This window comes from Merops nubicus, unplaced genomic scaffold, assembly GCF_000691845.1.
Source record: "Merops nubicus isolate BGI_N331 unplaced genomic scaffold, ASM69184v1 scaffold14892, whole genome shotgun sequence".
Taxonomy (NCBI): Eukaryota; Metazoa; Chordata; class Aves; order Coraciiformes; family Meropidae; genus Merops; species Merops nubicus.
Window position 1 is genome coordinate 69453 of NW_008592975.1, and position 22552 is coordinate 92004.

The following is a 22552-nucleotide window of genomic DNA, read 5'->3' on the forward strand; positions in this document are numbered from 1 at the left end:
AGTCTTTCTTCCTAAGCCTCAGTAATGGCATTAATTGCAGAGAAAAAGGAAAAAATAAGATGCTTTCCATGATATCTCTGTTTAATCCATGTGCTGTCATGCTCAGAGTTTACCAGAAGAGAGTGAATTCCAGCAACTTGTGAAGTCAGCTGAAGTTTTTCAACATTTGGGATGTAATGAAGCTGTTGAATTCAGAGGGAACACGACACCTAAAGAAAGCATGACGAACGTGGAATATTTGCAAAAAGATAACTCTTCTTCTAAATACACAGAAAAGAAATTGGAAATTGGCAGAAGAAAATTAGGTGTAGGCAGATGTGATAAAATCAAAACTGGCAGAATATTAAACCAGTTTTTAAATTTCAGTGGTCAAGAAAGTAGCATTGGTGGCATCAGGGAAAATAAGCTATATGCAGAGCAAGAGAATTTAATTGGCTGTGGTGATCAAAGTAAAGAAGAAGGAAATGGTAGAAGAGACTGTTTTGTTTCAGCTGAGATCTGTGTGAGCATGAATAATGATCCTAATGAAATGTTAAATGAGCAAATTGTTGATAGAGAGAGACAGAAAACAGAGGGAGTATTGAAGAGGTTGCCTGAAGTGGAAATTATAAAGAAAACTTCAGGAAAAAAAATTTCAAGGAAGGTGAGGAGTGATGCTTCAACAAGGGAAGAGTGTGAGACACAATCAGAAACTAGTTTTGAGCTAACAATGAAGAAAAATGAAACTGCTCCAAAAAGTGGAAGGCACACCCTGGAGATCAGCCCTTACCAGCAGCAACATTCTTCACCAAGGACTCAGTTTGAATGTCAGTGTAACGAGCGTTGCTTTGCAGAAAGCAATAGCCACAATGCTTTCGACTGTGAAGACAGGGAGTTGCAAGGATATGGTGGAAAAGGCAGCTCTCGGTCAGGTGTAAGGGCTCCAGCACCTGCAGAGACAGTTGCATCATCTTTCCGAGAGCTGACAGAACACCATGAAAACGAAAAAGCAAAGTTAAATTTGCTGTCTGTGAGCAATAGAGGCGTTTCTGGTAGTGTTGAATGGGATGCAAGCAAACTGCAGAGAGCATCTCTAGATAAAAGTTACTCCATAGCAGAAAACAAAATCCTAGAAAAATCAAATGTAAACCCAAATGAAGCCAAGAGTACAATGCAAGAAATTTTGGCTGTTTGTTCAGGAAATATTTCAGAGAACCAGTGTGCAGCAGAAGCATCTGAATCTTATCCATTAGATTTGGAAGTGTCACCAAAGCAGAGTGATCAAAGTTTAGGTGCAGAATTGTTAGGAAATGCTGGTGATTTAAATGTAAATGTAGCCCACTCAGAATTTTTTTCTGGTTTAGAGGGTTATTTTCCATTATCAGAACATGAATTAGCAAAAAAGATTTTGGGTGATGATGAGAAAATAAGCAAGCAGAACATACCACAGGGTAAAATCTATGGTTTGGACAGCAGAAATACATGCGGGGAGAAGTGGAGCAGAGAAGACAAGTTAGAGCAGGGTCAGAAACGTGAAGATTTACTGCTGGTTGCAGAAATGAACAGCAGAGAAAAGGATCATAGCACAGTGGTACCTGAAGAAAACACTGAACTACAAAAAACATTCTGTGAAAAAACAGGGAAAAAAGACTCACTTCTTAAAAAAGAAAAGCAAAAAAAAAGAGGCAATGGTAATGAAGAGAAAAGGAGCACAACTATTATTAAGGTACCAGCGTGCTTATGTAAAGCAAATGAAACGGTTAATTTAAGAATGATTCTGAACCAATCGAAATCAACATTTGAATCTCAAAATATGTCAAGGTCCAGTGATTTCAAGTTGATTGAATATAATTTAAACAGTGAATATGCTAATGATACAATAATTGCTGTGCATTTTGAGATGTTTAATTTTTATAAGTTCTTATAAATGTATTTTTATGTTTATTTTGTATTATTATTTAATTACCATCTTTTCTTCTCCCAGCTGATACTCAGCCATGTTGATTAGAAAGAACAAAAGCTAACAAGATACAGTTTGTTACTCAGTCTGTATTTAAAGTGTTTTTTTTCCTAGCGTAATACATTAGACTTTGTGTCTATGGAAGCATAAAAGCAAACATGTTAAGAAACCAATTTAAATTATTTGTGTCTGTTGGGGTCTGTTCAAAATTATGCCATGGGAAATCTGGAGAGGAACTGAAGAAGCTGCCTTTGCATTAGCCTTTTAAGAAATAAGTGTCATATATCATATGAAAAATTAAGTAAATCTGGTAAATTTGAACTAAACCAGCATTTTGTTTATTTGAAAATGTTTCTATAATTACCCTTCATGCCATGTTTGTATGATCATAGGAATATAGGTGTGTTCTTACCTCCTGCTAGCTAACATTTGCTAACTGGTGCCATGATAGTGCTAATGAAGAGAAGGTATGTATGGCTTCAGCCACATCGTTACTGGTGAACGCACATCTTGCTTTTAAGAGTTTCCCTGACTGGTTTTCAGCAGGATTTTCCTAATTGCCACATTTATACTTCTGACTTCGTCTACACTGCAGAGCAGCTGTGCTCTTACCAGTCCTCCAGCTGAGCTGGTGGAGGCATTGGGACTGTGGAGCACACCGTGGAGCATAGGTATACTGGGGTTTAGATACTTCTCTTCCTGGAGCTGGTGCATGGCTCTAGCTCTAGATACTGTTTCTTTTCTTGGATGAGATTTCTATACTTCTCTTACATTATTTTTGCTTGCAAGCATAAAATCCTTCTTCCAGTTCCTACTAAACTGATCCAGAAATGGTAGGCCACTTTCTCTTTAGGAATTCTTACACATTGTGTTGGCTCAGTGTTGCACCTATTTGGAGAAAAACATATGTGAGCTGTTGTTTGCTGCTGCTTACCACTGAGAGGCTTCAGAACTTCTTCACTTTGTGGATGTCTTTATGAAGTTTTTGTACTTGGCTAATGGTAACTTTCTGAAGCTTACCGTATCAAGAGAAGGTGATGGTGGTAGGAAGTGCTTGTCCTGCTTTCTGGACACAACATGTATATATTCCTTTCTACTTTTCAAGGAGCCTAACATGGTTTATATGCTCTATTACAGAAAGTATATTCTGCCCTATCTTGTTCTTTTATAGATTTTAAAGAATAAGGAAGCATCAGTGTGTAAGGCATATTCAGATCTAATGGCACGGCAAAACAGCACAGTTGATGAGAACAGACAACTCACGGGAAAGGTGAAAACACTTGAGGAGATGTTGGAGGATGTGAAGAAACAAAAATTCCAAGTGGAACAGGAGCTCTCTAAAGTGAGGGAAGCTGCAGAAAAAGAGCAGAAGAAGCAGCAAAAAGACCTGGAAGAGATCTGTCTTCAGAAGAAAAAGGCTGAGCAAGAGGCAAAGCAGTGTTGTACAGATCTAGAGAAGAGCATTGAGAAGATAGATGAACTAACCCTTTCTAATGAAAAAGCTAATAAAACTATTGAAGACCTGAAGTACGAACTGAGTGAAATTGAGCTTCAGAAATCATCAACAGAAGAAAGGTCTTGTTTATTCAAAGAAGAACTAGATAAAGTCAATAATAAACTTAAATGCCTAAAAATTAAGTTGGAGGAGAAAGACCAAGCAGAGCAGGGTTATTTGCAACGGCTGAAAGAACTGGACAAGCAGCTACATAAAACCACAGGCAAAGCTGAAGACGTGATGCAAGAAGTTGCAGATCTTAAGCAAATTAAGCTGAGCTATCAGGAGGAGCTGAAATCTGTCCAACAAGAAAAAACACAGCTAAAGAGAGAAGTTGAGGAATTAATTAGATCACAGACAAAAACTGAAATCGCTGTTGAACGTTTACATTCACAAATCAGTTCCCTTCAAAAAGAGAAGCTGGCATCTGAACACAGAGCAGAGACATGGAAACAAAAAGCCAATAATCTTCAAGATAAATATAAGGAAATTCAGGAACAGTTGCTTCAAAACACAAAAGCAGAGAAGGAAAACCATCGGGAAATTCAGATGCTGAAGAACGAATTAGCCAAAAGTTATGAGATGTCAGAAACATTAAAACAAAAGATAGAGGACCTTAATAAAGTGAATACTGAAACAAAACTACTGATGACACAAGTTCAGTCTGAATCAGAGAAGTTGACTTTGGAAAAACAAAGTATTCAGAAGGAAAATGATGCATTAAAAGCCCTAGCAGATGGTTTCAAAGAGCAACTGTATACAACAAATGAACAACTGCACAAGCAAACAATAATTGAGCAAGAATTCATATATAAAATCAAAAGTCTGGAAGCTGATCTAGCAAAAGCTGAACACTTAGCTAGTGAATATAAACAAAAATGTGACAAACAAAGTGTTTATATCCTAACCATTGACAAGGAAGTTAAAAATCTCAATGACCAAATTAATGCTCTAACTACAGAAAAGAGAGGGAGTGAGCAGAAGAGAGAACTACAAGAAGCTCATATCCAAGATCTAAGTAGTAAATTAAAAAAATTACAGGCTGAAGTTCATCAGAAGACTCTGAATGAAGAAATAGCATGCAAGAAGATGGTTCTGTTTCAGGAAGAATCCATTAAGTTTAAACAATGTTCAGAGGAATTTAGGAAAAAAGTTGAAAAGTTACAGGAATCCCATAGCATCACAGAAAAGGACATGTCTGGCATAAAACGGCAATGTGTTGCTCTTCAGCAGAAAAAGCACATGGCTGAGAAAACCATCCTGTTGTACAAGACACAAATGGAAGATCTGCAAGGAATGCTTAAAAAATGCCATGAGCAGCTTGAGCAAGCGAAGCAGGCTGAAAAGGACTCTCACCAGAAGTGCAGGAGACTTGAGGAAGAGTTGGGAGTTCACAAACGTGTTATTGAGCGCTTGAAACAGGAGATGGACCTGAGGAGCAGGGAGCATAAACTCAGGTTTCCTCTGGTTCAGGATGAAGTTCAGCAAAATATCAAACTCCATTGTTCTGATTTTAAATTGAGCTCTGAGAAAAGAAGGAATAATGTCGATTACCAGAGTGTCACCAAAACTAGAGAACTTGAACAGTTTTCTCCACATGCAAGAGATCAAAAAAACCCTAGCTCGCCTTCTTTAAGGCAAAACCAGGAGAGGCCAGATTTTAAATGTGATCAGGTAGAAGAAAATACGTTGTATGTGACTGCCGATAATATGAGACCGAGAGAGGTGCAGTTCCACACGTCAACAATAAGCAAGTCATTGGAAGATGCAAGCCCACAATCTTTTACAGATCTTGTTTCTCAAACAAGCACGCAGCTCCAGATAACTTTTGATAAAGCAAGCCCAATCTCTGGAACATCTGAAAGGGATGAACTGAGAAACAAGAACCTGCACAGTTCCAGACAAACTCCTAGACATGGAGAAGGCATGAAACTGCAACCCTCGGAGGTACACACTATGTTTTGAGAGGATTTGCTTTCCTAGAGCTGTTTTTTACTGTTATATTTGTTTGTTTGGTTGGTTTTTTTTGTTATACATTATGACTATTATGTATTCTCTCTAATGTTTCTTCTTACCTTGATGAAGGGAACCCCTTCATTCTAAGTTGACACACACACAAAAAAGCTTTTCGTTAGAAAATACCTGTTAATACCTAAGAAGCACATTATTTTTTGTGTTTGTGTTGGAAATGAGAATTGATATACCCCTTTGTATCATTATTGGTCAAAATAAGCTTTAATGGCTCCAAGTTCTTACTGTAACAGTCAAGAGTTATTGTGTCTTAGTCCAGTCATATTCCTTTTACTGAATAAATATCTGAAGTGGACTTAAAGTGCACTTTAAAACTCTAGCTATCTGTATTTGTTTGTCCAGTGCCGGCAGCAGTTCTCCTTTCTGACTTAGATTCAAGTTCTCCCTTTTGTTTCTCTGATGATGGATTTAGGAGTGAATGACGTACTGCATAGTTCTACAGATGTTTTACTCACTGTGTGAAAAAAATTCCTATTTACAGATAGCGAAGAACAAGCAGTATGCAAAGCATGTTGAAGTCAAAACATTAAACCAAGAAAATGACAAGACTTTTGGTAATGAAGAGGTAATGTCTGAGGGATATAAAACATCTGAAGGATTTAGGAAAGAAGACTTTGCAAAGACAAGCTCAGTCTTGGAGGAAGATATTTTGAAAACTGTTGATGATGCTCCTCAGTTTGAATATCTGACTGCGGCATATGATGATGTTAAATTTCAAGGTCTCCGACGTGATGTAACTGCCAGACAGTTATGCGAAGTTAAACTTCTAGACAGCTTCACGGTTGAGCAGATCCTCTCAGGGCAGAAAACTATTGATGAGGTTCAGAAAAGTCTTGAAAAATTTTTATCTAAACCTACAGCTATAGCTGGGCTCTACCTTGAATCCAGCAAAGAGGTCGTCTCTTTTGCTTCAGGAGTGAGGAGGGGAATCATAGGAAAGGCATTGGCATTAGCTTTTTTGGAGGCCCAAGCAGCTACTGGTTTCATCATTGATCCCACAACAGGTCGGAAATGCTCTACTGATTATGCGGTTTTGGTAGGGCTTGCTGATAATGACTTCAAGATTAGATTGCTTGAGGCAGAGGAAGCTGTTTTGGGCTATTACTCTTCTGGGAAAGTGATCTCTGTGTATCAGGCTATGGAAGCTCAAATCTTAGAAAGAGAAAAAGGTAAAAATATCCTTGAAGCTCAAATTGCAACTGGAGGGGTCATTGATCCTGTAAGAAGTGTTCGTGTACCTCCAGAAACTGCTGTGCAGCTTGGCTTGCTTAGTAACACCATTTTAAAATTTTTGCATGAACCTTCTAGTAGTGCAAAATGTTTTCACAATCCAAGTAACGGGGAAGCTATGTGCTACTGTGATTTGCTGAAATTATGTGTGCTCAGTGTAAGCAGTAAATGCTTTCTGCTGCCAGTTGGTGAAAGGAAAATAAGCAGTCTATCAGCAGAGAACTTGCGTAAAATTTCTGTAGTGGATGTCAAAACAGGAGCTGAAATGACTTCATTCGAGGCTTATAAGAAAAATTTTGTTGATCAAGCTACGTATCTTGAGCTTTCAAAATGGGAATCTGATCTTTACAAGTCTGTGCATTTTGACTCTGGGAATTCTTTTCTTCTGCTTACAGATCTTAAAACTAGTGTACAGCTTAGTATCTAGGAGACCTTAAGGTGAAATGGACAGGGCATTAGTCAATGAATATCGGAGGGTTTAATCACAGCTGAAGAGTATGATAACATTTTAATTAGCTACAGTCATGTTGCAGGCTTCTAGCTTTCTGAAACCAGTTTAAGAATTTCAGCCTTAAAAACCTCACACAAAAACTTTGTAAAGGGAGTTAATCGATGGTGGTTGTGCTGAACAAATCCAGCGTTATGAACTGATCTTGATTAGGATCATTCACCCTGTGTGGAACACAAGTTACATCAGCTATTGAAACTATGCATTTGAATGTTATAGGCCAAGAAATGGGCCTGTGCTGCCTGGAGTACCAGGACTTGACTGCTGGGTTGATAGGTCCAAAGCTTCATTCCAGATTAACAATAAAGGATGCAGTTGAGAGTGGTGTTATTGACGCTGTCACAGCTACAAAGATGAAAGATGAAATATTAAGGTTTAATGTGCCCCCAAAATGAGGGTGAAATTAACCTACGAAGATGCCTTAGAGGGAGCTGGTTTTGATTGTTACACTGGGGTGTGGTTGTTAGAAGCAGCTCAGCCCAGTAAAACGGGAATTTCCAGTCTTTATTACAATTCTTAGTGGAACAAAGATATTAGTACTCATTTTGGGGGATTTAAGCATATTTTCTAAGTTATGATGAATTTCAAACTACTTAACAAGTTGTACTACCAATAAAAACTTTCCTATTCAGAAAAAGTTTAAATGCCTTGGTGTTTTTATTGTTCTTGTTCCTGAGAGGTAATATGTTCAAACTGGAAAAGGGTAGCTTTAGAAAGATACAAGGAAGAAGTTCTTCATTCTGATGGTGGTGAGACACTGGAACAGGTTGTCCAGGGAAGTTGTGTATGCTTCATCACTTCATCACTGGATGTATTCAAGACCAGGTTGGATGGGGCTTTGAGCAACCTGGTGTAGTGGGAGGTGTCCCTGCCCATGGCAGGGGGCTTGAAACTACATGGTCTTTAAAGTCCCTTCCAACCCAAAATATTCTGTGATTCTTCCTAGTTGTAATTTAGTAATGCATGTGCATAGATTGCAAAAGACAGATACTCTGTGATGACTGTACCTATCCACACCTGAGGGTAATGCAAAGGCAGCAGTTCAAAGATACTTTATATGCAAATGTTTAGATTTTATCTGCTGAGTAATGGCTGGGAAGCTATACCTTTTCTTAATATCAGTAATTTTATAATGAATGTACCTGTGTATGGATAATCACATCATAATTACAAATCATTTGAGCAATTATTTTGTTAATGTCTATAATTGTGTGCCCTTTTTTTTTCCTCTGTCAAAGTGTCATAGTGTTGCATGTGGTGATAAATAAAAAGAAACCACTTTGTATATGTGATAATACCGCCATTGTGGTAGAATTGTGTTTCTGTGGACATTGATGTTAAATATCCCAACAATTTATCTTTACATGTTTTTTACAATTTACGGTGCTCATCCATCAGAAATCAATGGAAGAAGAAAAGAAAGAACATGTTGAGAAAGCTGAATATTTACTGAAATGGATGTCAGACCTCAGTAAGACACTCAGCAAAGAAGGAGAAAAGTCTGAAAAGACAGATTTGCCTAAGCAGCAGGTACACAGATGTCTTGTGGCAAAACGGTAGTTTTTAGTTTTTTTGTGTTGATTAAAGTGACAAGATATTCCATAAATGCTTTTTTTCTCTCCAAATCAACATCCATGTTTTACTAAAGATAATATTTCATGTTTGGTCATGAGTGGAGGGTTGAGTAAATTGATACCAATGTTAGGAACAGAAACATTTTACTCAGGAAGAAGTTCAAGCCACTTCTTACAAGCCAGATGTGTGATGTATTCTGACACTGCAAAACGTCTGCTTAGAGAAACTAGGCCCTGCATACCATAACTTGGCCTTTGTAGAGGAACAGTGTATCTTGGCAAGATGTCACTTTGTAGATCTGCCTCCTTGCCCTGAAGTACTTCAGTGAATAAGTCTAGTAACCTCTGCTCTGGCAACAGGAAGGAGAGGGTTGGCAGGAGGGACCTGAGGGACACATTTGTTTTTATTTGCTTTTAAAAAGCTAATTTGAGGTGTCCTCTTATAGGATAGTCAGAACTGCTGTCTTAGAGAGTAGAACAGGTGTTGAGTGGGCCCTCTTCATTATCACACTAGTCCACAGGCTGCTGGAGTGGGCCATCTTGCAGCCTTTGCAGTTAGCAGGTATCTTGCCATTGTGTGCAGTTGTAACTCTGACCATAAATTTCCATCTGGAAGCTTCTTGTAATTTCTAAGAGCTCCCCTGCTAGGCTTGTTCAACAAAACAGCTTAGTGAGACCTCAGGAGATTTCACTGGCTGAAGGTTACTTTGCACACGGAGCAGTGGGGAGAGGGAGTAGTGTCTTTTCCATGTCTCTTGGTAGAGGGCTGGATGTGTAGTCATGCAAACATGGTTTTGGCCATCCTGACAGCCTGTTCCTGAATTTTTGTTTTGGTCACACATGCTGATGCTGATTAGAGCCACTGGAGCAGCATGTGCGTAAGTCAAGTGTGCTGCTGGGCAGGTTGACAGTCCTGCAGTCCCAATGGCCACCGGTCCCAGTGTGTTCCTTATTTGTAGAGGATCAGTGCTAGTTCTCAGTTTGTCCCTGTACCTTTAGGAGAACGTAAGCTTGTATCGATTTGAGCGTGTTGATTAGCAAATAACTAATAGTTAGGATCAGTATTTGCAAAAACATGGAAGGCTGGTCTTATCCTTGTCAATGACAATGGTGCAAACCTTTGTCAACGTTGAGCATCTGAGCTTACCACAGGAGCCATAGCTGGCAGCCTCCCTGTGCAGACTCAGCCCTCAGCAAGTAACCTGTGAGTTAGCTGCCTCAGCTTCCTCCAGCCTGTGGGAGATGGCATTTGCTGAGGGTGTTTCCTTCCCTTGTGAAACAGCCAGGCCAAGGCAGTGTCACCTTCCAGAGGTGCCTGGTTTTGTGTCTTCATTGACCAGCACAGGGGCTTTGACAAGTTTTGTTGAAACACGTAGCCTAGTGACTCGATAGCTAACATTAGCTGAAACATATTTCACACAGTGGTTTGCTGTGGGGTGTAGTCGTGGAGTGGGTGGAGGAGCTGGTGCCACTAGTGACAATGCACACACAGCAGCCACAGCGATTCCAGTTTCTTGAGCTAAGGGGCGAGCCCATGACTCCACCTGCTAACTCAGCTTGCTCACGTCACCTTCTTGTGTGGTCTGTACAGTGCTTGCTGTCATGGTTTCTGTCCAAGCAGCACAACTGGGGTTGTGGCTCAGTGGCAGTGATTGCAGAGGCAGACTGTTCAAGATCATGTTCAGGCCCTTTGACACGATGCACAGAGGGACAGAGTTGGTTGTGTCCACACCCAGGTGAATGCAGGTCCCAAGCACCTTGCTGGTGTTTGTAGCACCAGTGCTGAACGTATCTTGGGCTCGCTAATGAAAGTACTTTGATACTTTGCCTTATTTATCTGAGTTCTCTTTTCTGAAGAGACTGCATGTAGTTTCTCAGAAAAATAAAAAATTCTGGCAAGTTCCTCTGCCAGAACAAGTGCTTTAGTGTGGATAACACAGAAATGATAGCAGGGAGAATACTAATAATTAACTCATTTTTTCCAACTGTCTGATACTGGATTTGTCACTGTCGTCATATTGCATGAAGATTTGTGGGCTTCTGGGATGTGTGGTTTTTTTAAAAAAAAAGTTCTCTCACGTCATGGTGAGCAACTTCTTGAACATGTGACCATTGTACACATAACTTTTTAAAGCTACTTTAAACTGTGCCACCTGTAATAATTAGGTTTAAATTATTAGTTAATTTTCAAACAAATAACATTTTAAAATAAAATCTTTTTGTCTCATCCCGTAGTTTTCTAACACAAACAGCTTATTTAACCAGAAGACATAGAGCAATGACTTATCCGTACATAAATTATACAAATCTGTAGTAAATAATATTGCTCTGAGAATAGCCAATTCCCTTTACTATTGAGTTTAGTCCTAGCTAGAATTGCTGCGGGTTTTGTTCGCTTTTCTTTTTATAAATCCACATAGCTGAGTCTTGAGCATGTTTTTTATTTTTTCAGATTTCCCTGGATGAAATGTCAAACAAGAAAGAACAAATAGCTGAAGCTCTGCAGACTACTCAGTCATTTTTAGCTAAGCACAGTGACAAGTATGCTATTTTTTATTTTTGAAATAATGTAAATTCATTGAATCAGTATGTAACCATTTACTTAATCCTCTCCTCATCTTGCAGTGCAAATTACAATTATTGTACCAATATCCCAGGGTTTTTCCTTAGTTTTGTAATTTTGTTATTTTATAATTCTTCCATTTAAGAAAACTTGATGTCGTTTTGTTTATTTCAAGGATTTGCCAAAGTTTGTGTACCTCTGGTCAGCTTAAAAAATATTAGATGGTAATTGTCATTTTAAGTCAAAATAATTCACGAATCAGTAGTAAATTACTACTTGAACTTTATATCACAAGTTTGTTTCATCTGTGTCTGAAATCACTGTTTAAGGTACTAAATTGCTGGGGTATCTCATGGCTCCTTGCAGCCTGTGTTACCTCTCTGGACTGGTAATCAGTAGCCAAAGGCACATACGAATGTTAGATGCTTCAATGGTAATTTAACATGAATAGTAATGGAGGTGCTTTCCCTGAATGAGTACAAGCAGGTTGTAGCTTTCTTGGAGCATCCTCATAATTAGTCTGTATTTTTTTTCAGACTACTTTTACTTCCACCCCACTCACCCCCCTTTTAAGTAAAGGTAAGCAGCAGACCACTCCCTGCAGGTTACAAATTACTAAGTTCTCCTGTTTGTTTTTTTTTTTTTAATAGAATGACAGATGAAGAGAAAAATGAAATGGAAAAGCAAGTCAGATCCCTTCAGGAGAGCTACAGCTTGTTATCCAATGAAACTTCGAAGCAGCTGCAGGAAGCACAGTGTCTGGGTGATGAAAAGATGGAAGAAAAGGTAACAAGGCTAAAACTTGTATTTCAGTCTATTCTGAAATTTACTGCATGGTTTTGGAACCACACCTGATCAGTAAAAGAAGAAACTACAATTAACAGTGTGTAAGAAAAAAGATTTAATTGGCTGAAGGATTTGTGTATTCGCTGTGGAATACTGTGTGTGACCTTACCTGCGCATATGAACATTCTGCTCTTCAGATTTTTTTTGTGAAGTCTTAATAATGTGTGCCTTGCATGAAGAAAGATAAACAAGTCATTCATCTCTTAACTCTTCTCTTAAAAGCCATTCTTTGACTGCTAGATAAGTCTGTGTTTCTGCTGCAAAAATGACACCATAAAATAACATGTTAATCTCTCCCATATATCACTCAGAAATGTCCTAGATCTACTTTCAGTTTTTCTTCAGATTTATCTGGATATGAAAGTGGGAGCACATAATACAATTAGTTCTGAAACACTACAAATACATTTGTTAATGGATCTTGAGCTTAAATATGAAATTCTCAAAAATTATTTTGCAAATGAGTGTTCTCACAGAGGCAGTGTCTGTGTAATGAGTTCAAATAATGTTGCCAAACTGACTACATACTTTCCATGCAAATTAAATGGAATATTTGGTGCTGGAGTATCTGATTCCATATTGTTGAGTGTGTTTATAGAAGTGCTGTATGCTGTAAACATGAATAGCATGGTTGTTTTGAATCACATACTGTTTCCGAATAGTCTAACCTTTCACAGACATTTCAAGCATGAACATTTGCCTTTCAGGTATATGCCCTATTTGCTCACTCTGCAATCATTTCTTCTATTGTCTTTCACTAACCCTATTTATGTATGCAAAGCATAGGTTTTCAATTCACAGATGCATGTTGATTTTTAAATCTCTTATCACATCGTGTGCTGTTGAGTGACTGACATAGATCACTTGCGCATTTGAGCTGCTAACATTCACTGCATTCCTCCAGGCCTGGTAAGTACGTGTTTTTATGCTTACTATGCATTCAATATAAAAGAGAATTTAAAATTCACAGGCTGAAAATAATGATAGTTGTTCTTTTGTATTCCTTTTTAGGTGAAAAAAGTCATTGCTGGTGTCATTGACCAAACAACTGGAGAAGTCCTTTCAGTTTTTCAGTCTATTCTAAAAGGTTTTATTGACTATGACACTGGAATTAGATTGCTTGAGAATCAGCTGATAATTTCTGGAATGATTTCTCCAGAATTAGGAGTATGTTATGATTTGGAAGAAGCTAAAGCTCATGCCTTAGTTGATGAGCAGACTCTGTTGCAGTTGCAGGAATTAAGTAACGCAAAGAAGCTTATTTCAGAGTCATCGTTATCAAATCTTCCAGTTGTATCAGCTTTAGAACAAGGTTTGATTTCAGAACCTTTGGCTATTAAAATTCTTGAGAATCAGCTTTCAAGTGGGCATTTGATTTTGCCGCATACTGGAGAAAACTTGACTTTGCAGAATGCTTTCCAGAGAAACCTCATTTCTCCAACATTATATACAAAGCTTCTGGAAAGACGAGGCACATGTAGAGAACTTATAGATCCCAACTGTGCTGAGAAGATTTCCCTTGAAGAAATGGTTCATAGAAGCATAATCCATGAAGAAACAGGGTTAAGACTCCTACCTGTGAAACCACAAGAAAAAGGTAGAATCACGTTCAAATGTGGAAGGAAGGTAACTATTCTGAGGGCAGCCCATGAAGGACTCATCGATCGGGAAACAATGTTCAGGCTGCTGGGCTCTCAGTTAATGTCTGGAGGTATAATTGACCCTGACTCAGGGAAGCGAGTGACTGTGGAAGAGGCCATGAAACAAGGGATGATAGATCAGGACACTGCTTGTGGGATCCTCACACATCAGGTTCAGACTGGTGGAATCCTTTGTCCAAATTCAGGACAACGTTTGACTGTTGATGAAGCTGTGCAATGCAACTTACTATCATCTAGCAGTGCACTGCTGGTGTTAGAAGCACAGAGAGGCTTTGTTGGACTAATTTGGCCTCACACTGGTGAAATATTTCCCGTATCAACTTCTTTGCACCAAGAGATGATAACAAATGAGCTGGCATTCAAAATACTGAATGGTAGACAGAAGATAGCTGCACTTTACATTCCAGAAACTTGTGAAATAGTCAGTCTAGATAAAGCTGCACAATCAGGGATAATAGACATCAATGCTCTGTCTATTTTGACCAATGTGATTTTGCCGGATAAAATGCCCAATGTAGAAGAATTAGAGTCCCCTTGTAAAAGTGCTGCAAAATGGTTATCAACGTATGAATTCCTGCCATCTGTATCTCGTGACTGTGAGGAGGAACATGAGGATTCTGGCACAGAAGACCCTGTGTGTCACAATTTAGATCAAGCTAAGAAATTATTCATCTCTTATCTGATGGTTAATAGTTATATGGACGCAAACACTGGAGGAAGACTTTTACTGTACGATGGACAACTGCGAGAAGCCATCAGTATGTTGGTGGATGGTGATGGCGCTGTATACAACACTGATGCGTCAGAAATGGAGTTTGATAACAAATACATAAGCCCAAAAGGAGTTAACCTAAAGTTGACTGGCAATGTCCACCTTAACAGTGTCACAGGCACTGTTCAGGGTGGTTTTTCAGGTGCTGAAAATACTTTGGACAATAAGGAATTAAATCAGTTTGAAGATTTTGGGAATTGTGTATCTTCACAGGGAGAAGGTCTCCATGTGTGCAGGCCAGATGTTTGCAATGCTGTTGATACTCAGCAATCAGAATATACACGTGAGAGGCTGTTAATTAACCCTACAGATCTTAGAAGTGTAGTCAGTAACACAGAAAATTCCATGAACAGAGATCTTCTAGAGGTTTGTGAGTGGACAGAACTACGTCAGCCTAACAGTCAGAAGACAAGGTCAGGGAATGTTGAGGGGTATCTTCCAGATGGTTCAAATCCAAATTTTATTTCAGAAACAGAGTACAAAGACATTTATATGGCAGACAGTCTGGCTAATGAAAATAGAAATGATAAACTCTTACAAAATTCAGTGAGTGAGAAAGATTTGACAGATAATGAAACCTGGAGAGAACTGGAAAGGTGCACAAAATACGAACCTCACCTATTGCAAGGTGACAGTAGCAGTATGGGATTGGATAACAGCAAAAAAGATTATTATCACAAAAGTTCTGGTTCATCCGTCAGTGCAGATACTAAGTGTAGACCTCCAGAAGAACTGGTTCGTCACTGTGGTGACACACTACAGTTTGAAGATGACAAATACAATGAACAACCTTTGCAGGACTACCCTGATGTACAGAATAGGCCGTCCCTAGAGGACTACTTTTATACACATGGCAAGCCATCCTTGGAGGATGGTACTGATTCGTGGGGTGAGCTGTGTCTAGAAGGCAGGGGAGATGTGCATTGCAGGCCTTCACTGGATGGTGATACTGTTACACACAATGGACCATCTGCAGAGGACAGTAACAGCACAGTACTAATGCAAACAGTAGAAGAAAACAATCTGACATTCCACAAGTTGCAGGTGTGTGACAGTAGTTCTGACTCATCAGTAGAAGGGAGTGATGGTGTCCCACAGTTTGGAAGTAACTGCTTGCAGCATGAATGTGGTGAGGTAGCCTCTGAAGCTGACAGCTCTGAGTTTGATGATGATGCCTATGAAACACCTCCGGTTGATGATGATGACAGTGATGTCTATGATACTTCACAAATCGATGATGATGATTCCTATGCCACTCCTCAAGGTGATGATGATTTTGATGCCTTGCAGTTGAGGGATGATGTCACACCAGAGCCAGAATTGTCTCAAGCATCAATTCCATTAGGTTTTCTAGGGGAGAGAGGTGGTCTACTAACCCCAAGAGAAGAGACCAGCTCCTTTCAAGAACTTGCAACTAATGCTGGAGAGGGTGTCCACGTAAGTCTGGCAGGGCTACCAGAGAGCGTAAACATAGTTTCTGCAAGTGCTGAAAGTACTGGAAGAATCCCTGAGGAGGGAAGGGAAGGAACAGGGAGCTTGGGAGAGAAGGAGCAAAAATTACCAGTTCCTCTGGAGGGTGAAGGAAGAATGGAGGGAGACCTTAGTTCTTTATGGATGTACGAAGCAGAAGTACAGGACAGAAATGAGGAAGAAGAAATGAAAGTGCAAAGTGACTCTTCTGAGGATGAATCTGAAGGTACACAGGAGGAGGAAGATTATGAGGAGGATTATGGTAGTTATGATGACTCTGACACTGATTCATCACATGCTGATGACACTTCATCACACAGTGATGAAGAAATGGATATTTTTTATTCACATCATCAATGTATAAACAAAGGTGGCCAGGTGTTAATTTCCTTAGGAGACATAAAAAATAGTGATGAAAATAACAAGAATATTGATTACTCTTGCTATTCTTTAGGCGACAAGACAGGATATACGTTACAATTTCAGCCTAACCATGAAAATCGAGAACTGTCCTCAGGAAAGTGTGAATCTTTATCACATATTTCTGAGGAAAGATGTGTTGGCCTAACATGTAGAAGTGAAGATGACGGACAGCAGGAAATAGAAGATGAATATGGGACTTGTGTCAAAAGTAAACATATGTCACAAGATACTACTGAGCCTATTCAGTCTGAAAATGCATTTGACACTAATTGGACATCCTGTAAGAGTGAAGAAAATAACATAGCACAGCTTAATGTTCCAAGTTCTCAGCTTCTTGATGATACTGTGACATCTGCCATTAGTGTAACAGGCTTCCCCATTACAAAGGGAGCTACTGGTGATGACGATGATGAAAGTACGCAGAGAAATTTGCTTCTCTCAGAATGCTTTGTTGATAGTGTGAATACAAACAATAGTCCCACACCAATGTTACATTTAAATCATGGTCAGAGAGAACCAGTATTTGCAGAGGGGAAACTATTAAATGATGTGGCTGGTACTGAACAGCTAAAGGAAAGTTCATCCCAATTGGACAATAAATTCCTCATGGATGCACCTTACATGAGTGATGGTGGTAGTTCACTTTGTGACCAAGTACATCCAGTCATTAGTTGGAAGCATGGCCAAATAAGAAAAGGTGTAGAAATTCTTACAGAAAATAAAAGTAGAGTAAATGTTATGGAGGAATGTGGTATCATGGGGCTAAGCAAAAGTCCCATTCAGATGGAAAGCCTTGGGGAAATATTTGATGCATCAGTAATTAAAGCTGATAGAGAAATGCTTGTTTCAAGCAAAGACAAAGGGAGTGTTGGTCAGTCTTTGTTTCACATTGCAAGTGGTGTTGAATCAAATGAATTTAAGAGAAATTTTAACGTTTCTGCTTCTTCAAAACAATATACATCAAACATAAAAGCAGATGGCCATTCAGAATTGGATAAAGCTGAATCTTGTTGCTTAGAGGACAGGGAAAAAGAGAAAAACGGTGCACAGACTGAAAAGGATTTTCTGCTAAATAGGGTGGAAAGGGATTCAAGTAAATTTAACGCTTCCTCTTTTGCCCCTTCTGATACAGTGAAACCAAAGGAAATTAGCATAGCTAAAGAAACAGGGAGAGCTATCTGTCAAAACAGGGATCATTTTCTTCAAGATTTTTCAGAAAAAAAGAGCAGCAGTGTTGGTGAATTTTCCCCAATAAAAACAGGTGCTTTAGGAAGTATTGAGGATGCCAAAGAAGCAGGGGATGGGAAGGAAATGCTGCCTTCTGGGAATCATCCCCATACCATTGAAGTTTCTTCTACAACTCTGAGCAACGTAGGGACTGACTTGAATTACGGTGCTCAGAGAGAACATGAGATGCTGAAAAACACAAAGGGTGAAAATTTTATGACCAGTGAGGCTTCTTCCCTTGGAAATAGTTTCAAAAAACAAATGTCTGTGGAGTCATTGCAAAAGGAAATGGGACCCTGCAAAGATTTTCAAGTAAAAGAAGGTTTTTCACAATCACCAGAGATGTCTGAGACGCTAATGGAAGACTTAAATAATCTGGTACAAAGGAAACTGAAAATGGGACATGTTTACTGCAAGCAGAAGAGTGAACCCCTGAGTTACTCAGATACCAAAATTTTAATGCAAAATTTACTTACAATGGTTAGAAGCACCCAGCTTAGGAGTGACACGTCTAGTGGGTCAAATCTCAAGCAAATAAGCAATGCTGGTAGAGATGCATTGTTGTTCACTGCACCATGTATGGAACCCAAGGACAGTGATGCTCTTTCATTGCTTTGGCCTGATTGCAGAAGTCCTGATCTTCTTCGTGATATTCTGAAGCAGGAATCCTGCAAGCAAAAGATGTCTGATCCAGGTGAAAGGAAAAGTGAAACAGATGTGAAAGCTCCCATACCAAAACTTAGTAATTCTGAATTTCTGGAGATTTTTCAGATCTCACCTGGAGCTGAAAGTACAAGCAAGTTAGAGGAGCTGATAAGTGGTTTGCTTACAAGCTCACAGATTGCTGATATCACCACAGAACATAGGGGTAAAGGCAAAGTAGATGGGCTTTGTACTCCTCTCTCAACAGAAGAATCAGAATTTGGATCAGAAATTGCTGAAGAGAAAACACTGGCCGATGGCACAGCTATTGCTTGGAAGAATGACCAGGAGCATGAGAAGATAGACAGCCTGTCCCAAAGTTTTGTTGAACCTGTTTTGAGAATAAAAGAAGCAGTCCTGGAAGACATCTCCACTAGCAGAGTAAGTAACACCATCTGGTATGTGCTACATATCCTATGTTGAAGGAGTTGCGTGAGTCCTTCCAAGCACTAGAGAGCATAATTAAACTGGAAAAATAGTTGAAAAATTAAATTATAGATCTAAAATATATTATAATTAAACCAAGGACTTTTAGTGATTATTTTCAAGTCTTGTCAGGTTAGAAAGCCTTTTCTTATTGTTAAAACTCATTTTCAGGTCAATGGAGTTCAGCAGTGTTTAGAATTAACAGAGAAAATGCGAGGACATTTGGGAGTGCTTCAAGATATGAAAAGCCAGCTAGATAACCAGGAGCCTATTAGTAACAACCTGGAGCTATTAAAAGATGAACTGGAACAACTAGAGGTAAGTAAAGTGTTCTTCATGTTTGTATCTCTGTGTTGTATGTTAGGAAAAGCCCTTAGATAAAAACAGGAGAGGTTTCAAATATAATTAAAGTAATTCAGATTTCATTGTTTTATTAAAATTTTTCTTGCTTAGTAACTTAATGCATTTTATGTACCCTCTCTTTGTAGTCATTTGAATCAAGACTGGCTACCTTTGCAATTATCCTAAAAAAGGATATGAGGTTGACAGAAGAGTTTTTAAAGTCCTGTCACAGGGATATTCCTGACGAGAAACTTAAAGAGCTAAAGATAAGCTATGACGATTTGCAGGAAGTGTTTTTGGTGGTCTGTGGTACATCTTCAAAACGAGCAAAACAAATAGTGTGGGCTGTTGACTCAGAAATGGTATGTTTCTCTCAGTGTACTTTTTTTTACGTTGATTTTCTTCAAGGTAGTTTGTCTACAAGGAAGGAATGTGGCTTTGCTTTTGTTTTCACTTGATGTAAAAATATGTGTATGATTATATTTCTTATGATAGAAAATGTGAGTAGACACCAGGGGCATAAATAAATATACAACTTCCCTTTCCAGTCTAAGCTTGCAGTATTACACCAGCAACTTTCAAGCAAACTGCAGACTTTTTCAGACTGGATCACAGAAAACAGTAAAATAATGAATGACTTCATAGTAAACACTAAGGATATAGAAGAGATGAAGAAAAGTTTACAGCTATTAAAAGTAAGTATTCATCATAGTAGTTGTTGCTGCTTCTGATAAATGTTGGTACTTACTATGAATTATTAAGTAGGTTTTGTGTACCTGCTCATTAACCTTTATTGCTTAAAACAGATGGCTAGAGCTAATTACTTCAGAATACAACTACTTGATAATCCAGTATTTTGTTGATTTGATTTTTCTCTTGAAAAAATTTTTGGTGGAATTTGGCTGAGAAAACTATTGCTTCTGCTTACATTTGTTGCAATAAAGCTAACCCTTTTTGGAAATTTCATTCACGCTACAGATATTTCAGTGGTTAAAATTGAATCTTTATATGAAGTCCAGAATCTTTAGTGAAGATTAATTAACTTTGAAATTTATTCTATGTAAAAACAGAAGCTGCGGAAAGTTGAAGAGCCTCTTCACACACTCCATGAAATGAGAAATGAAAAACAAATCAGATGAAATCTTTTAGTAAAGTTCATACACCTCTGTGTGTATGAATGATAAAAATGACATTATTTTACTGTGCTTTAGTAGGCTTCCACTATGCATGGTAATGTCATAGGGGCTGCACAATTCGCAGCTATGGGCAGAATTTGCCACACTGCTGGGAGTGGAGCTTCTCTCTGTGGAGTTAAGAACAGGAGTGCTTTCAAGTGAATATTTTAACACTTCTGGGTCTTCAGACTTGGAACCTAGTTACGTTAAACCTAACCTGCTATAAGTCCTCCAGAGCTGGTGGTCAACCAGTTCTGAAAGAGCAAAAGAAACAAAGCGTTGTTCAAGGTCATGCTATTTATTACTTGAACATGGACTGTCCCAAAAGCAAGCCATGCACAGATTCAAATGACATATCTGAATGTGTCAGAATGATTCTGACACAAAGTTTTGATGTACTGTGGTTGAACTGCTTCCCAAAAGTATTTGGAACAAGACCTAAGAAAAGAGGGTAGAGATACTTGTTTTTTCTTTGTGCTGAATTTGTCTTCATTGCTAGTGATTTTCTTTTGTTTGTTTACAGAACAGTGCTGCAGAGCTTGGCTGTAAAAAAATGCAACTGGAGTCTACTGCGTTTGATGTTCAGTTCTTCATTTCTGAACATGCTCAAGATCTTTCTCCTAATCAGAGCAAACAGCTGCTGAGGCTCTTAAATACCACCCAGAAATCTTTTCAGGAAGTACAGGAAGCAATAACATCTCAAGTGGCAAGTTTAGAGGCTCAGTTACAGGCAGCACAAGAGCTGGGTGATCAGAAGGTTTGCCTTTCTGTGTAAATGTGTGCTGAGTTTCTGTCTATGGATGAGGAATTTTAATACCAACATGCAGTATTAAGTGTATTCCTATCTTCTCGGTTTTTACTACAGCTACAGTCATAGTTCTACAAAGATGGTACTGATCAAATTTGGTGAACTGTCATTTTTGTCTTTCCTTGGCATAGTCATAAAACAAGCATATTTGACTATGGACAGACAAGAGTTTGGGGCATTTAGGATCTGTACAGCTATAGTGACCAGGTCTGCTTTTTCTAGCAGTGAGAGGTATTTGCTTGATGTTTCTCACAGGTTTAGTTTAGTAGTTAAATAAAGCAGTGGACTCTTCTGTCTGCAGCTGTGTTGCTCAGGGAATTTACCACTGCACCATTGCTCATCACTTCTGCCCTGCTGAAGGTTTTCTCTTTCTTAAATTTGCCAGGTTGTCTGCTTATGTGATCTTCTTTCTAGGTCTTTATAGTCAAAGAACCAGATTGGTTTAAATCCTTGCTGCCATCAGTTGTTTTGACTGAGACAATTTAGAGGAACCAACATAGGAGTAACTCAGATAAGATAATTGTAACTCTAGGCATGGACACTGGGAAAGGTATGAGCCAAGCTGGGACAGTCACCTCTTCAGCTGGTATGGCTGCAAGCATAAGCAGCCTTTGTAGAGTCAAAAGAGGCTGATAAAATGCTGCTGTGTAACTGCATCTCCTCTTCTCTCACAAAAGCACTGTTAATACTCAGAATCACCACCTCAGCCTACAGTTTATGTATAATGAACATAAGCATTCTGAAGCTTTGTATTATTTTACCATTATAAGAACATTTGTTGCCACCATACTTTGTGAAGGAGACATTAAACTGAGTAAAGGAAAGGCACAGAGAACTTACCTAGGACTTAGTAACAATAATGAGCTTGCATGTTCTGTTCTTTTCTACAGCTTGAAATGTCAACGTTTTCTGTTCAGGTAACATGTTATGCATAAGAACAAGAGCTAACTCACAATCACAACTACTCTCTGTTTTGATATCCTTTTTTTTTTCAGAATTAATAGTGTTTGTCACAGGTTTCAAGAGATTAAGAGACTGCATTTTCACTCCTGTCATTTGGAGATTTCATCTTTCACATATGTGCATGGCCAGACTTCTATTGGGCAATTGCATCAAACATGGTCTCTTTTTCTTACAACTTATTTGAGGTTTATCCATAACTGTTGTACGTTCATCTTGTTCTCTGTACCACTGCTATCATGTTTACAGCATACCTTTAAAATGATTTGCAATTTTGATGTGCAAAGGTGGTTGCTATTAGAATGGCTGTTGGTTCCTGAAGTGAGGATGGTTTTGGTTCATTGTTCACTTGTACTTGGCTCTAATACAGGATGTGGCTGAAACGCAGGCGGGCATGCAA

The 22552-nt window shown here is 38.8% G+C and overlaps 1 protein-coding gene across 1 annotated transcript in view; it reads left to right on the plus strand.

Moving 5' to 3' along the window:
- Window positions 1–22552, plus strand: part of LOC103768189 (dystonin-like) — a gene marked incomplete at its 3' end in the record, with an annotated part of 113410 nt that overhangs the window by 65419 nt on the left and 25439 nt on the right. The window contains exons 32-39 of the mRNA XM_008935329.1: window positions 8602–8733; window positions 11230–11318; window positions 11991–12126; window positions 13198–18822; window positions 19039–19185; window positions 19356–19571; window positions 19758–19904; window positions 20908–21141. Of these exons, the coding sequence (XP_008933577.1) occupies window positions 8602–8733; window positions 11230–11318; window positions 11991–12126; window positions 13198–18822; window positions 19039–19185; window positions 19356–19571; window positions 19758–19904; window positions 20908–21141 (6726 nt within the window). The remainder of the gene's footprint in view (window positions 1–8601; window positions 8734–11229; window positions 11319–11990; window positions 12127–13197; window positions 18823–19038; window positions 19186–19355; window positions 19572–19757; window positions 19905–20907; window positions 21142–22552) is intronic.